General features: G+C 36.6%; 1 protein-coding gene across 1 annotated transcript in view; it reads left to right on the top strand.

Annotated features, from left to right (window-relative positions):
• HYDIN (HYDIN axonemal central pair apparatus protein) overlaps positions 1–17,398 on the top strand; it is a 431,237-nt gene that overhangs the window by 122,748 nt on the left and 291,091 nt on the right. Inside the window, 1 exon segment of the mRNA XM_029201876.1 lies at positions 5,381–5,505. Within this exon segment, the coding sequence (XP_029057709.1) occupies positions 5,381–5,505 (125 nt within the window).

Raw genomic sequence — 17,398 nt, 5'->3', positions numbered from 1 at the left:
CCATTTTACAGATGAAAGAAGTAAGGTCTGAGAAGGTAAATGACTTAGCCAAGTTCCCCCAGTAAGTTAATAGCAAAACTTGGATTAAAACAAACATGGGCCAGTTCTGGCCTTGTTTATCTCAAGATCCATTCCTTGCCCTTCCCAGGCTTTGCTCAGTATCTATGTTGGGCTGTGCTAGCCCCTCTAGCGTCCACGACCTGCTGGATTCCATCTGGGTTTGACCAGTGGGGGGCACTAGAAGGAGGTTGGAGAGTAGGAAGAAGTCAGAGTATTTCTCTTCCTCCCTGTCTAACTTCAGTAGAGTCCCCAGCAAGCAGCTGTATCTCCTCTGTGGTTCTAGCTCCTGTCAGACAGACCTGCTATGGTTCCAACTTCTGCCAGGTCCCCAGGATCTGCTAATACTTCCTCCTCTCCTTTGGTTTCCAGCCCAGTGGTAGAAATGGCTTACTGCTATTACCAATCCCTGAGCTATCTCACCATCTTAAGTTGGGCTTTTCATAGCTTTCATCTTCTGTGTAACCAAGTCTTTCAATTAAATTTCCTGTTTATTTTTGTTTTCCTGTTTAGACTCTGCACAAAATGGTTCTTTTATGCACAAAATGGTTCTTTCCACAAAATGCATGTATTCCAACCATGATGTCAATTCTGTGAGCTACCTCAAATCCTTCCAATAAATCCCTTTTCTGTCTAAGTTAGCCAGAATTGGTTTCTATTGTTTGCAACTGAAAACCCTAACGACTACAATGAGAAAGAATGCAGTTGAATTTGTGGTCACATTTTATTGAATCAGAATATCTGGGGGGATTCCCTGATGAGTATCCATTCTGAAAAGTGCACAGGTGATTGTGTTGCCCAGACAGGGCTGAGGACCACTCTTTCATTGACAACATGATTGTCAATAGACATAGTGGAGCAGTATATGTAGTTTGAGAATTTGGAGTCAAAAACATAGGGTCTATACTCTTGGTCCTGCTGCTTTTATAGGCATTATACAGTTAGAAATAATATCTCACAGGAAATTGTTTAAAAAACAAATCATATTCTTTTCATTGAAATAATGATTTAATTAATGGTAAAGTTTATAAGTGGTCAGGTTCATATAAATTATAAAAAATAAAACTTTATGTGTCTGTTGCTCCCATTAGAATATGATCTCAAACGCAAGGATTGTATCTCTTTTCATTTGTATGTCCCCAGCATCTAGCAAAGTGTCTAGAATAAATAAGTGCTTAATAAATGTTTATAGGATGCGTAAGCAACAATATATCACAGCAGCAGAGCTACAACTATAAACCTCTACAATAATTTAAAATAAAAAATCATGCTCCAAGTACTATAAAAGAGGCATAGTGTTTTTTTACACTAATAAAAGGAGCCTCAATGTGCTATAAAGTACACAAAGAACATAAACAATTACTCTTCAACTTTATTACAGATTTGACCTAAAACTCGAGTAGGTACCAGAATAACTTTGACTATTAAAGTAGGATTAATTTTGGAAGGTGAAATAGAAAGAATTAAGGAGCACTTTCAAAATCTAAAATCTCAATTTAGGAATCAGTTAATAAGAAAGATTATCTGAAGGAAAAATACTAATTTTATATTCAATGTTTAATATAATAGAACCAGTATTTAGTCTTCTGCTAAAATATTGAATCATTTGAATGGAATAGTTTTAGTTCTTAAGAGCAGTTCATAGTGGATTGAACAAAAACTCAAAATCTTTCTTGTGGCTCATGATTTTACACAAACCCGGGTTCCCTCCCTAATCAAGTATTCGGTATTAATGAGGATGTGATATCGAAACCAGACATTCTGGTAGACAGAGGCAGCTTTATACCCTGGAGGAACAGCACCTTTTACCTCTCTGTAAGATCATTTTCTGGTACTTGGTATTCTCTAGCCTTTTCAGCCTGTCTGCCTCTAGTAAAATGAATACAAAATCAAATTATAGACAATGTTTAAGCACCAGAACTTAACACACTCTATCCAATTAATGTCTGACTTATAGAGAAAGCTTAGGCGGCTCTAAGTAGCAATGGCTATCCCAGGTGATTTTCTAACCACTGAAGAAGTTTAGTGTAATATAAACCCAACAATTAGCACAAAAAGGGAAGAATCTGTTACCACTGTATGGAATTAGGATTTCTGGAGGTCCTAAGAAGAGTCCCTTTGTCCATAGAAAATTAGCTTACGTTCTGTAATGTAATACTATCCAATTCATTTCAAAACTGTTATTTTGCTACTAAGAAATGTTTGGGAAAAAAAAATGAAAGCACAGTGTAGGGAGAAAAATATTAGGAACTGGGGAAGCGGAGGTAGAAGAGAATGTTACAATGTTGTTCCCAAAGCCAGGAAACTGGGGCCAGTTCTCAATTCTTCAGATTCTTCCTGAGGCCATAAGGAAGGAAAGAACTTTAAAGACGCTGAGACTCACCTTCATCTCCCATCAAGCAGAGATTCTTGTGATACCAAAAGTCTGCTCCTTTTCTGTTCCGCCACGTTGTTATAAAGATTAAATAAAGATTAGAGATACTTTTAATTTCCCTTTAAAAGTTGATTATAATTCAATTTAACAACCTCTTTTGAGAGGCTCCTATGAGTAAAGAGCTATGCATGGGGTAGTGAGAGACACAAAGATGAATCTAACCAGGTGGCTTCCACATTCAGGGATGGTTTGGGGAGACAGAAAAACCTTGAAGGCAGGCTTCCATCCCTGCTCTACCACTACCTAGTTGGGTAGCTTTGGGCCAGTTGCCTGCCCTTTTAGAGCATCTGCTTTCTCGTATCTAAAATGCAAATAACAAGACCTACTTTCTCAAGATTTTGTGAGGATTAAAAGAACTGACATATGTAAAGTGCCTACTGTAGTACCCAGCATAGAGTATGTGCTAATGAAATTTTGTTTGCTTTCTCTTTCCTTTCATCTCAAGAGTCTCTAGCTATTGGGAGAGACAGGCATGAAAACTTATTATTGTACAAGGTGAGCTAATGTAAGAAGTAAAAATAAAGTTATAGCCTCTGAGAGGAAGGAGACATTATTAATAAGAGAGAGAATCAGGAAAGATTCTATTTAAAAGGTAACTTTGAGTCTAGGCTATGATGGGTGACTTTGGAAGGAGTATGACATGGAAACGGTGAATGTTTCTATCTGACCCAAGCAGTTCTGGAACTATGTAGGGGGCACTGTCTGGTTGGAAGGAAGAGTAGATGCAGTGCTAGGGAAGGTTATGGGTGTAGAGACTAAAGCCCTCCCATTCCGTCCCACCCCAGTCTGACATGGAATGTGACAGGTGTATAATGTATTTGGACAGATGTATCTGTTTAATGAAAAGGCCAAAACTAGTTGGGAGTAGATTGTGTGGGACCTCAAATGTCGAGGACTTTGAACTTTATTACATAAGTTATGGGGGCCACTGAAGGTGTTTGAACAAGAGATTGATGTGTTATATCCTGTGTGTGATTTTTTACAATGTCTCTAGAGCAGTGTGAAGGATTGAGAGGAGGATGATAAAAACCTGAATACCCAAGATCATCCTCCGGCTGCCAATGAGGGAGATAACAATAGCAATAACAAAGATAATAATAAACATTTGTTTAGCATTTCCTCCATGCCAGACATTATTCTACGCCTTTACCTCTATCAACTCCTTTAATTCTCACTACAACCCTGTGAAATGGGTGCTGTCTTTATCCTCATTTTACAGTTGAGGAAACTGAATGTTCAGTGACTTACCCAAGCTCATGGCTGATCTGGGTTTTGAACTTATTCAGTTGGCTCCAGGCTAGTAACTACTACCTCATGGTGCCCCTACTACAGTGCCTGGAGTTCATTGGAGGTTTGGTGCTGAAGGTATGGGAAAAGGACAGACAAAGGAATGGGAAAGTAGTGAAAGGAGAGGGCAATCCAAATAGAGGGCACCAGAGAAAATAAACAAGTGCCCGTGGTAGGAAGCACTCGAGGTCCTGCAGTGATAATTTCAGGTACCACCAAGTGCTACCCATGCTGTAAGCTCCGTACCCTCATAGAAGAAAGGTTAGGTTTTCTGAAATTAAGTTCATTATCTAAGGGAAGGTTTAAGGACTGAAGACTAAAAACAGTTGCGATAGAAGTAAATAATCAGAAACAGCTTAGCCTGCCAGATACATTGTCCAACACATTACTTTGAAAAACTGGCAATTTAAAGAAGTGAAATGGACCATGAAAATAATTAAAAGGGCTGGGTTTCCTGTTTAGAAGGAAGAGCTCTGTAAGTTACTTAAGGTACTTCATGATCAGATCCAGCTTCTCTCTTACTCTTCCTTTCCAGGACAATTAAAGTCAACTGTTTCCTGTTCCCAGATCCACCCTACCTCTCCATAAGGTCTGCATGCCCAAATTCTATTTTCAAGACACAGATGTCCCCAGTTTGCCTTTCCAAATGCTCTCCACCCTTCCCCAGCTTACTCTCACCCAGGAAGCTAACCTATATGGCAGAGGTCATTAGACTCCCCATGCCTTTGGCTTCTGGTTGGGTTCAGCCAGTGGGAGTCCCAGCAGGCAATCAGGCAAAGGATGTGAGGTCAAGGCACTTTTCCCCCTAGTGTCCTATGTGTGAGGTCTCCTGGGCTGACTGTCTCTCTTAACTAAAGCCCTTTGAGCCTCATAAGGCAGCCTTCTCTTACGACTCTGGTGGGTTTCAAAACCACTCCTCCTTGGCTCTTTGGGCCTAGAGGTGGTAACAGTTCTACTGTTAACAACCCTGGGCAATTGCATCATCTCTTGTAGTTTCCCTCCACCCCTTCCCCCCTTTTAAAAAGACCCCTTGTTAGACTGCCCTCCCCTTATCCTCATGTGATTGTGTGATCACTTTACTTTTGAGACTCTGGTATGTTTTTCCGTCATAAAACCCTCTCTTCGCTGAACTCTCGCAAAACTTGATTTTTATCCCTTTGAAGGTACTGTTCTTTTGCAAATTACAGTATTTGCATACATGTTATAAGTCTGTCCTTTACTGGAATCACTCAGTGAATGTTAAAAGAAAGGCTAAATGGCAAGGATACAAACAAGAATATTATGCATCATTTAAGTTTTTCTTACATTTGTTGTTCTATTACTGTTATTTTAACATTAATACTAAAGTTCTTTCACATTAACGGGAAAGTATACTTATGAATCACTGAATTGTGGTGTCGGGTCTGTGTTGTCTGCAGAACTGGAACTCATGTCTCCTCTCCCCTTACCCCTCACACTAGTCGGGAATGTGTTCTTTTTTTTTTAATTGGAGTATAATTGCTTTACAATGTTGCATTCGTTTCTGCTGTACAAGGAAGTGAATCAGCTATATGTGTACATATAGGAATGTGTTCTGATGATGTGTCTCCATGTGTGTTGCAGGCCCTTCTCTGTAGAGCCATCTGTTGGAACTCTTAATGTAGGAGAGTCCATGCAACTAGAAGTGGATTTTGAGCCACAAACCGTGGGCAATCACAGCGAAAAACTTATTGTGTATTACGACACAGGTATGTGTTATTCTTTGTTAAAAGTTCTACATTTTAAGAAAGGTCAGATGGAAAACATAATGAGGCAAAACAGGAAATGGTTATTTTGGCTGCGTTAGAGTAAGCTAAGACCCACAAGGTAAAGAACTAAGGACTGAACGCCTCCAGCAGAAATGATGCTGAGCCACGTATAAATCCCACCTACCAGTTTCTCCTGTGCTTGAAAGCCTGAGAAATATAGGGCTCAGAAGGAACGGAAGAAACCCATACCCAGAAGTTACACTGGTAGATTTAGGTTATTTATATGTAAATGGAAACTTGAAGGTAACGTAATAACACGTGGGTTTTCCAGTTACTGCTGCATTAGTCTAACATATAAAAAATACAAACCCGAGTTCAGAATGTTCTCGTGTGTGTCCTCTAACTGGATGTAAGATCCGGTTACTTTAATCCTTAGAATATACAAATGTCTTACTTAAATCTAGGACTTTGTTTATTGCTGCTAGCATTTTCTTGAAGGCCCCACTCAGGATAGTAATGAAAATTCACTTATTGTTTTTGCAAATATTTAATCTGTGGTCATGTAGACTGCACGTACATTATGCAAGTCTCTGAAGTTGGTTTTCAAATTAATATTTATTACTACTATTTATTATTTCATGATTTTTCTCATTTCCTTCTCACTTCTGTTTTACCCATTTGTGTTGATTGACCCAGATTGTCTGCATCAGAAGGGCACTGTAGGGAGAAAACAGAAGTGCACAGTCAGAGAAAAAGCAACAAATGATACCTAGGTCATAGTTCAGAGCTGCTGACTTTGTGGATGCTTATCTGAGCAGGATCAATCAAGCCCTTGCATAATAAGGACGTGTGGTTAAGTGGTCCTGGCTCCACACTGCCCAGCATAACAACAATTCATAATCAGTGGCACAATCTATATTTATCTTTTAGTGTTGTCCACAATTCACTGGCTGCTAGTAAGAAAAACCTAACCTGGACTAGCTTAAGCAAAAGGGGGAAGTTGTGGCCCATGTAACCCAACAGTGGAAGATTAAAAGCACAGTACCTAACCCACCAGGGATGTCAGTTTTTCAAAGTAGTGCCATTTTACACTCCCACCAGCAAAGCTTGGGAGTTCCAGTTGCTTCACACCCTCGCCTACCCATAGTGTTGTATTGTTCATTTTAGGTATACTGGATGTATAAAGTGATGTCTTCTGGTGGTTTTAATTTTTATTTCTCTAATGATTAATGATGTTCAGCACCTTTTCATGTATCTTTTAAAATTAAGTGTTGAAGTCTTTTGCTCATTTTTGAGTTGTTTTTCCTTTTGTCATTAATTTGTAAGAGTACTTAACAACTTGTTATTCTGAATACTAGTCATTTGTCAAGTATATGTGTTGTTAATTTTCTCTACCAGTCTGTAGATTGCCTTTTCATTTCCTTAATGATATTTCTTGATGAGCTGACATTTTAAATTTTTATGAAATCTGTATTATCATGTTTTTAAATGCAATAACTTTTAAAAATTTATTTATTTTTGGCTGTGTTGGGTCTTCGTTGCTCCATGTGGGCTTTCTCTAGTTGCGGCGAGGGGGGCGGGCTTCTCATTGCAGTGGCTTCTCTTGTTGCGGAGCACGGGCTCTAGGCACATGAACTTCAGTAGTTGTGGCGTGCGGGCTCAGTAGTTGTGGCGCACAGGCTTAGTTGCCCCACGGCATGTGGGATCTTCCTGGACCAGGGCTCAAACCTGTGTCCACTGCATTGGCAGGTGGATTCTTAACCACTGTGTCACCAGGGAAGCCCTTTTTTCTTTCAAGATTAATGCTTTTGCCTTCTTGCTAAGAAATCTTTGCCTTTTCCAAGATCATGAATATGTTCTCCTGTGTTTACTTTTAGAAGGGCAGTAGTTTTAGCTGCTAGTTTAAGTTAATGATTTGTCTTTGATTTCATTTTTGCATGTGTGTCAGGTGCAGACCATGTTTCTTTTTTTTTTCTCCATGTGGGTTATTGGCTCGTCTCCATTCTATTATCTTATTCTGGAATTCCAACTACTTTATTATTCTATTACTTACTCTACTGTTAGTCTGTTATTTATTACTTTTAATCTCTATTTTATGTTTTCCATTTTTTTGTAGACTTCTCTGGATACTTTCTTCCTATCTATTGTCCCATTCAATAATTCCCTCTTCAGCGAAGACTCACCTGCTGAGTTTTAATTTTTCAATTATTATAATTATTTTAATTTCTGAAAGTTTTATTTGGTTCTTGTCAAATCTGATTGCTGTCTACTCTTTTATTTTTCATGTTTCCCTTTTATTTCTTAAATATATTAAACATAGTTATATTGTGTATGTGGTAATTCAAACATATTAAGTCTGCTCATCTATTTATTTATTTTGCTGTTTGTTGTTTCTTATGGTTTTTCAATCATGGTATCTGTAGAGGAGGAAAAATGTCTTTTTCCTCTACCCATTTAGGTTTTTAAGATGGGGCCCCTGTAACAAAAGACAGATTAACAAGAGAAGAACATAAAAATTTATTTAATGTAAGTTTTACATGATATGGGAGGCTTCATAAGGAAATGAAGATCTGAAGAAGTAGTAAAATCTGAATTCCTTTATGCTGGTTCGATGAATGATGGAGAGTTGTGGGAAAACGTGACAGGACAATAAAATGACATGAGCTAAGAGTAGCAAACTGGGAGAAACAGTAAGGCCTGTTTATTCAGGCTCCTCTTGATGTCCCTCTATATTTCAAGATACGCATGCTTCTTTCTACCTGATCTTGGAGGGCACCTCTCACATGGGGGATCTGTGACCTGCTTCAGGAGAAGTTAAGAAAATCCCTCTTGCACCTGCCATTTCTTATGTTCCTTCAGCTTGAAATATTTAATATGCCAAGGTGCCATATTTTGTGGTAGTGTGTTCTGAACCCCATCATTATCTTATGCCTCTTTGTGTTTTGTAGTTTCTGGATTTAGCATCGTTACTTTGGGCAAGCCCTGGACTTTATGTCCTGTCCTAGGCGCCCAATGCAATAGTTAAAACAGAAGTTCAAGGGTTAACAAAGTCCACTAGGGCAAAAGACAACCTTGGCACTAGATTATTTCCTGGTATTCTTCACTTTGCTTTAATGTCCTTATTTTCCTATCAGGTTAGTGATCAGTTTTAAAGTAGTTTGAAAAATGTTTTATTGAGTATTTTAGTTATTTCAGTCTCCAGTTTAATGGGCTACTTAAAGCTGCTTTTAATGTATGTCTTTTTTCACATTATTCAGCAATACTTATGCAGTAGTTCATCCTTTCCCACTAGTTTTCAATCCTTTGTGTATATCATAAATACAGTTTATCCCTGCATGTAATTAGGTTTTATTTAATTTCTCTCAGCAGCAGTTTTCTGGGTATAAGTCTTGAACATTTTGATTAGATTTATTCCTATATATTCATTCATGTTTGAGGATCCTGTAAGTGATTCTTCTATTACTTTTTAAATTGAGGTATGATTTAGATATAAGATGCACAGATCTTAAATGTACAGTTTGATTCATTTTGACAAATGTAAATGCCTGTGTAACACATTCAAGATATAAAACATCTATCACCTCACAAAGTTCCCTCATGCCCCTTTCCAGTCAATCCCTCCATCCGCCATCCCAGAGATTCTGATTTCTATCATCTTATATTAGTTTTGCTTATTCTTGGACTTCAGATAAATGTACTCATACAGTATATACTCTTTTGAGTCTGGCTTCTTTCATTCAACATAATGTTTTTGAAATTTATTCATATTGTTGTGTGTATTGGCAATCCCCTTTTTACTCCTGAGCAGTGTTCCACTGTTTGGTTATACATAGTTTATCCATTCTTCTGTTAATGTAACTGAATTGTTTGAAGTTTTGGGCTATTATGAATAAAGCTTTAATAACCATTATTGTACAAGTCATGTGTGTGTGTGTGTGTGTGTACATATGCGTTTATTTCTCTCGGGTAAATATTTGGAAGTAGAATTGCTGGATCATAGAGTAGTTATATGCTTAACTTTATAAGAAACTTCCAAAAAGTTTTCTAAAGTGGTTGAAGCATTTTACATTCCCGCCAGCAATGTTTAAGGGTTCCAGTTACTCCACATCCTCACCAGCTCTTGGTCATGTGTTTTTTTAAAAGTTGAATTGACTTACAATATTAATATTAGTTTCGGGTGTACAACATAGTGATTTGATATTTTTATGTATTGCAAAATGATCACCACGGTAAGTCAGGTGACCATCTGTCACCATACAAAGTTATTACAATATTATTGACTATATTCACTATGTTGTACATTAATCCCTGTGACACTGGCTTTTTTATTTTTATTTTTTAAAATAATTTTTATTGGAATATAGTTGTCTTACAATGTTGTGTTAGTTCCTGCTATGTATAGTGAATCAGCTATACGTATACATATGGTATATGTCTACATATGCTCTACGTATACATATATCCCCTCTTTTTTGGATTTCCTTCCCATTTAGGTCACCACAGAGCACTGAGTAGAGTTCCCTGTGCTATACAGTAGGTTCTCATTAGTTACCTATTTTATACGTAGTAGTGTGTATATGTCAATCCCATTCTCCCAATTCATCCCCCTTCCCCCCCCATATCCATATGTCCGTTCTCACGTCTGTGTCTCTATTTCTGTTTTGCAAATAAGTTCATCTGTATCGTTTTTCTGGATTCCATATATAAGCGATATTATACGATATTTGTTTTTCTCTTTCTGACTTACTTGACTCTGTATGACAGACTCTAGGTCCATCCACATCTCTACAAATGACCCCATTTCGTTCCTTTTTATGGCTGAGTAATAGTCCATTGTATATATATATACCACATCTTTATCCATTCATCTGTCGATGGACATTTAGTTTGCTTCCATGTCCTAGCTATTATAAATAGTGCTGCAATGAACATAGGGTGCATGTGTCTTTTTGAATTACATTTTTTTCAGGGTATATGCCCAGTAGTGGGATTGCTGGCTCATATGGTAGTTTTATTTTTAGTTTTTTAAGGAACCTCCATACTGTTCTCCATAGTGGCTGTATCAATTTGCATTCCCACCAGCTGTGCAGGAGGGTTCCCTTTTCTCCACACCCTCTCTAGCATTTATTGTTTGTAGATATTTTGATGATGGCCATTCTGACCAGTGTGAGATGATACCTTATCGTAGTTTTGATTTGCATTTCTCTAATAATTAGTGATGTCAAGCATCTTTTCATGTGTTTGTTGGCCATCTGTATATCTTCTTTCTCCAAGAGAAATGTCTATTTAGTTCTTCCACCCATTTTTTGATTGGGTTGTTTGTTTTTTTGATACTGAGCTGCATGAGCTGTGACATTGACTTTATAGCTGGAGGTTTGTACCTTTTAATCCTCTGTCCCTATTTTGCCCATCTGTCCCCTCCCCTCTGGCAACCACCAGTTTGTTCTCTGTATCTTTGAGTCTATTTCTGTTCTGTTGTGTTTGTTCATTTGTTTTAATTTGAGTCATTCTAGTGGAAGTGAAGTGGTATCTCTTCTGGTTTAAATTTGCATTTCCCTAATGACTTGTAATGTTGAGTAACTTTTCATGTGCTTCTATTTTTATCTTCTACTCTCAGGTGTGTATTCAAGGTTTTTGCCCAATCTTTATTGGGTTATTTATCATTTTGTTATTGGCCTGTAGTTTTTGTATATTCTCCCTACAAGTCTTTCAGAAATTATTATTGTTAATATTTTCTCACAATCAGTGGATTATCTTTCTAATTTCATAACAGGGTCTTTTCATTAGCAAAGTAATTTAATTTTGATGAAATACAGTTTATCATTTTTTCCTTTTATAACTAGTGTGTTTTTTTCTAATTTTATTTTGTAAGTTTTTGTGAATGTATCAAAATACTGAATTTTGTATGTTGATCATTTATCTACAGAGCTTGATAAATTTACTTATTAGCTCATGATTTATCTGTAGATGATATTAGATTTTGTTTATATACAATCAGTCATCTGCAAATAATCATAGTTTTCTTCTTTTTAAATTTTTAGCCTTTTGTTTCTTATTATTTCTTGCATAGGCTAGGCCTTCAGTACAGTGATCAATGGAAATGATGATAGTGAGTGAACATCCTTTTCTTTTTTCTTTTTTTTTTTTTTTGCGGTACGCTGGCCCCTCACCGCTGCGGCCTCTCCCGCCGCAGAGCACAAGCTCCGGACACGCAGGCCCAGCGGCCACGGCCCACGGGCCCAGCCGCTCCGCGGCACGTGGGATCCCCCCCAGACCGGGGCATGAACCCGCGTCCCCCGCATCGGCAGGCAGACCCTCAACCACTGCACCACCAGGGGAGCCCAAAACAAACATCCTTTTCTTGTTCTCAGTCTCAGAGGAGAAGTGCTCAGTGTTTCATGAATTAGTATGATGACTTTAGTGGATACTCTTTATCAGATTAAGTGAATTCCCTTCTATCTCTAGGTTTCTAAGACTTTCAATCTTGAATGTGTTTTGAATTTTATCAATTACTTCTGCTTTTGTTGAGATGATTATGTATTATTTCACTTTTATTCTTCTAATGCACAGATTGAATTTCAGATACTAAATCCCTGCTATGTTCTGGGGTAAATGTAAGTTTTAGCCATTATCATTTTAATAAATCCCTGGATTAGATTTGCTAATATTTTCTTTGAAAGTTTGGCATCCAAATTCATGAGAAAGATTGGCCTGCCTGTAATTTTGTTTTCATGAAATGCCTTTGTCTTTGGTCTGAAAAAACAAATTGGTCTCATAAAACAAGTTGAGAGTTATTCTCTTTTAAAACTCTCTCTGGAAAAATTTTTTTAAGATTCATGTTATTTCTTCATTAAATGATTGAAAAATTCATTGTTCAAGCCATTCGGGTCTAGAGCCTTTTAAAAATGGATTCAGTTTCCTTAGTAGATATAGATCTACTGAGATGTTTCTATTTTTTCTTATGTAATTTTTGGTAAACTTTTTCAAAGAATTTTCCCATTTAATCTAAAATCTTAAATTTGCTGGCATAAAATTGTTTATAATAACTATAATCTGTGTAATGTCTTTAGGACCTATAGTGATATCTCCTCTTTCATTATTGATATTAGTAATTTGTATCTTTTTATTTCTTGATCTGTATTGTTAGGGCTTTATTCAGAGAACGAACTTTTGATGATTTTCTCTATTGTTCATTTCTTTTCAATATCATTGATTTCTACTCTTTATTATTTCATTCCTTCTGCTTTCTGTAGGTTTAATTTGTTGTACTTTTTCTAAACCTTAGGAGAGATGCTTAGAGCACTGATTTTTAACCTTTCATCTTATCTAATATATGCATTTAAGTCAATAAATTTTCCTCCAAACCTGACTATATCTTCAGCCCATATGTTTTTATATGTTTCATTTACATTAACACATAATTGACAGTATTTTAGAATTTCCATTTTTACTTCTTTGATCCATGGGCTACTTAGCAGTGTGTTGCTTAGTATTTAAACATTTGGTAATTTTTCTAGTTTTCTTTTTGTTATTGATTTCCAGCTGAGTTCCACTAGTGACAGAAAACAAATTCTGTATGATTTCTATCTTTGAAAATAATTGAGACTTAACATTATAGCCCAGAATGTGTTCCATTTTGGTAAATGAGCCCTGGGTACTTGAAAAGAGTACAAGTTCCTCAGATATCAGTCAGGTCAAGTTTGTTAATAATCATATTGTTCAGTCTGTATCTCTACTAATGTTTTTCTTCTTATTTTATTAGTTATTGGAAGATGTCATTAAAATCCACAACTATGATTGTGAATTTTCTATTTCTCTTTTTTTGGTGATATCAGTTTTCATTTTGTACGTTTTGAGGCTATGATGCTTGGTGTATATACATTTAGGTTTGTTATAACTTAGTGTTGAATTAACTATTTTATCATTATGAAATGTTTCTCAATCATTTATAAGATTTCTGACATCAAAGACTGCTTGATCTGATACTTGTTTCGTACAGCAGCTTTCTTTTGATTAGTGTGTACGTAGTATATTCTATTCATCCTTTTTATTTCAACTTTTCGGTGTCCTCATATTTAAAGTGTGACACTTGGGAGTATCACCAGGTTGTTTTTTAATCCAGTCTGAGACTCTTTGTCTTTTAATAGTACTCTTCAGTCCTTTTATGTTGAATGCAATTTCTGATATATTTGAGTTTGAATCTTCTGTTTGACTGTGAAGTAACTGTTACCTTTATGGGAAAATTATTAGCTGAATTTCAGCAAAGACCTTTGTGTTATTAGTGTTACTAGTGGATGAAAGTGAAAAAAATACGTGTTAATAAACTCAGTCAGTGATATATTTCTTCCATCTGGATCTCCATGTCTTTGTGAGGTATCATTTTTTGTTTATGTCAGCCCCTAAAATGAAGTATTGGAAAAATTTGTGGCCTTAGAATTACCTTTTTCAGATGACTATATCACAACATTTTAAACCAGGAGCTTAAAAAAGAATGAAGGTTAGTCAGTGTTTTAGCTCTCACTAAAATAATTAATTGTTGGTAAATTGGTAAATATATCAAATAAATTATCTTTAAAATATTATCATCATCCTTTTTTAATATTTTTGGTTGTATTTTTAATACAATTGACATGTGACTATTGTAGTATATGGGTATAATTTATAAACAAACAAGTTTATATATGTTGGGGGTATAATGTCAAAATATTTTACTTGGTTGAGTTTTGAGACCAACAGGCTTAGATTGCCCATGGATCAATAGAATCAAAACTTGAAAGAAGACTTCAGTGATAATCTAGTCCTTAGATTTGTTTGCATGTGTAAAACTGAAGCCCTAAGAAATTAAGTGGTTTGCCCATGACTCATATAACTAGTCAGAAGCACAGTTAGAACCCACGCTCAGGGACTTCCCTGGTGGCGCAGTGGTTAAGAATCCGCCTGCCAATGCAGGGGATACGGGTTTGATCCCTGGTCCAGGAAGATCCCACATGCCGTGGAGCAGCTAAGCCCATGCACCACAACTACTGAGCCTGCGCACCTAGAGCCCGTGCTGTGCAACAAGAGAAGCCACTGCAATGAGAAGCCCGCACACCACAACGAAGAGTAGCCCCTGCTTGCCACAACTAGAGAAAGCCCATGTACAGCAACAAAGACCCAACGTAGCCAAAAAAGTAAATTAAAAGAAAAAAAAAAGAACCCACACTCAGACTCTCAACTCACGTGTAGTGCTTTTTCCTCTATAGTGAATCATCTCCCTAATCTCTTGTATTACTACATGTGCATTTTTACTCCCTTAATCTGTTGACTTTGAAATGCAGCCACGTTCTCCCAGTGGACCTCAATCTGGATTTTACTTTTATGGAAATGTTTGGATTGACACCCATACTTACATTTATAGTCCTGTGCTAAAGGAAATGAGTATTTGTGTATTAAAATTTAATCATGCATGGAAAAGTTGATTTCCATACCCTGAGGTGCTGGTGTCAAATTTGATTTATGAATAAAGTTATTTTCTAAAGATTGCAGATAGAGGTAAACTGTCTTGTAGCATTTTTCCTTACATGAAATGAACTGCTGATAAGGATATGCTTTCATCTTTATTGTGCCTTATCAATGACCAGGACCTATAACCTTTTATTAGTGAAAAACATTAATGACTACCTAAACCCAGTTAATCACAGAGCTTTTCCAAGCAGCCTTGACCATTGGCTTCTCATTTCACTAAATAAGCATCTTACTGAAATTTCTGCAGCTGTTTGAAGTATGAATTGATTTGAGGAGGGAAATTTAGCATCGGTTTTTCTTCATACTTCTTCAGTGTTCCAGAAGGAGGAACATTGATACTCCTCAACAGGAAGTACTCAATCACATTTCTAACAGTTGTGTTTATGCCCTTCCATTGCTGGTCCTCCACTGGATATATTCTTGATTAAATGCAGCTGGGAGATTTTGCTTTCTTGACAACCAGAGTTTGAACCAGTGCTCTAGTAATTAAGGAGGTCAAGTGTAAATTTCACCAGTATCTAATACTTTACTCATTAGCATTTTCGTAAACCAAAACTCTCCCCTCCTTTCCTCCTGTGTATGCCCTTCTGTAGTAAAATCAAGCTTATTCAAGCGATCGATTTTACCCCAGGAATGATTTAGTTACCTTTTTATTATAGTCTAAAACTTTCAGAGAAAAAGCTGAAGTAACTTGGTACCTTTTACAAACTAATCTGTCCAGAAGAGATTAAGGATACAATTTCTCAAGGCTACGTTGATTAACAGTGAAACAAAACAAAAACCAAACTAAAACAAAATCAGAACGAGTAAATTAGTTCTATCATTTCATTAAAACTGAGAGGTGAAAATATTGACTATTAGGAGACAAATAAATGGTTAGTTGCTTAAGTTTTACACTTTTCAACCGGGTATTGAGAAACTTTATATAATCTAAGAATTCAAGCAAATATTAATATTTAGAATAGGCTTTAAAAAAAGACATTCTTACTGAAATTTCGGTTACTTGAATGAGCGCTAGAAGTAGGAGCATAGCAGTGTTTTTTCTTTAATACCAGGTGAAGTTGCTGTCACTTAGAGGTGACATTAACTACTGGTATAATTAGGAAATAGAGCTAATGTACTTACTCAGTATTTTTTTTAAAGTATTAGGTCTCTTACTGAAGGGGAGATATTTCAATTCATGGATCAGAAGTTGGCAAATAGGCTCTTTTCCCCAAAGGTGTGACGATGTATTGTTATTAAATATACAAGCAATCATAATATTAGTACTTCACAGAGCAGCTTTATGGTCAATTATATATTTTACTCTAATAAACCGTGAAGAAATTCTTTTTTTCCTCCTAAAGGCTAATAAACAAGTACCAAAATATAATATAGCAATTGAGCATGATATGATATCTTGCAGTTGAAACTGTTAAATAATATGTATCTGAATATACCCGTGCAGATTTACCTGTATGAGCTTTGTGTCAATTGTGCGATTATTATAATGAATTACAAGCATGTGCCATTATAATTACAAAATCTAGCAAAACATAGTTGTCGTAAAAGACCCAAATGTTTTTAAAATGGCTTTAGAGCCAATGCAAATATTCCTTGACCTAGTTTTCTTTTCTTTGTCTCTTATTCAACAGTTTAGGTTAGGGAATGGCAGAAGTTAGGATATACTGATGGTCAGAGATTGTTCAGGGAAGTGGAATGTTTTCGAAAATTACATAACAAGGGAAGACTCTCAAGTTATTAGGTGTTAGTACTTAAAGGGACATTAGAGCCCATCTCTGTAACTCCCTTCATTTTAGAGGTGAGTAAGCTGAGGCCCAGAGGTTTAAATGACTATACACCGAAGTACAGGTCTTTGGCCCCCTCTGAGGCCAGCATGCTTTCTATAATCCTAAACTGCTTTCTGTGCAGATTAAGAATACCGATTTTGGCATTGCCACTGGTGTGCTGGCTAAGCCCAGTCAAGTTGCTTAATTTGTCTCCTGAACCCTTTAGAGAAGGAGCACTTCCAAAGAAGTTTGATTCAGCAATTCACTTGAGTGGTGAATTTGACCCTGCTGTGACCAGGAGAGGAGAAACACTCTTTCCATCAACTTGCCAGTTCCCTAGAGAATCTATGGCTCTACTCATATATTTTATGTACTGTGTCCTCCGTTGTCTGAAAATAACTGAAACCACAGTATGAAATGTATTGTGTATATAGCTAGCTTCACATTTTCTGGGTAAAATTAGTTTTGTTCATATTGGTTTTTGCTTGACTGATAGTAGCAAAACTTGCAAGAAGTAATGAGACCTTCCACAAAATGTGTCTTTATTAAAACATAATAAATGACTGTGGCTAACCTCATCTACAGGGACTGCAGAATTCAACCTCAGAAACTGAAAAGAA

The sequence above is a fragment of the Monodon monoceros genome, unplaced genomic scaffold (genome assembly GCF_005190385.1).
Source record: "Monodon monoceros isolate NGI ecotype Baffin Bay Population unplaced genomic scaffold, NGI_Narwhal_1 Super_Scaffold_10, whole genome shotgun sequence".
In the NCBI taxonomy this organism is placed as follows: Eukaryota; Metazoa; Chordata; class Mammalia; order Artiodactyla; family Monodontidae; genus Monodon; species Monodon monoceros.
This window is presented reverse-complemented; position numbering and strand designations above follow the sequence as displayed.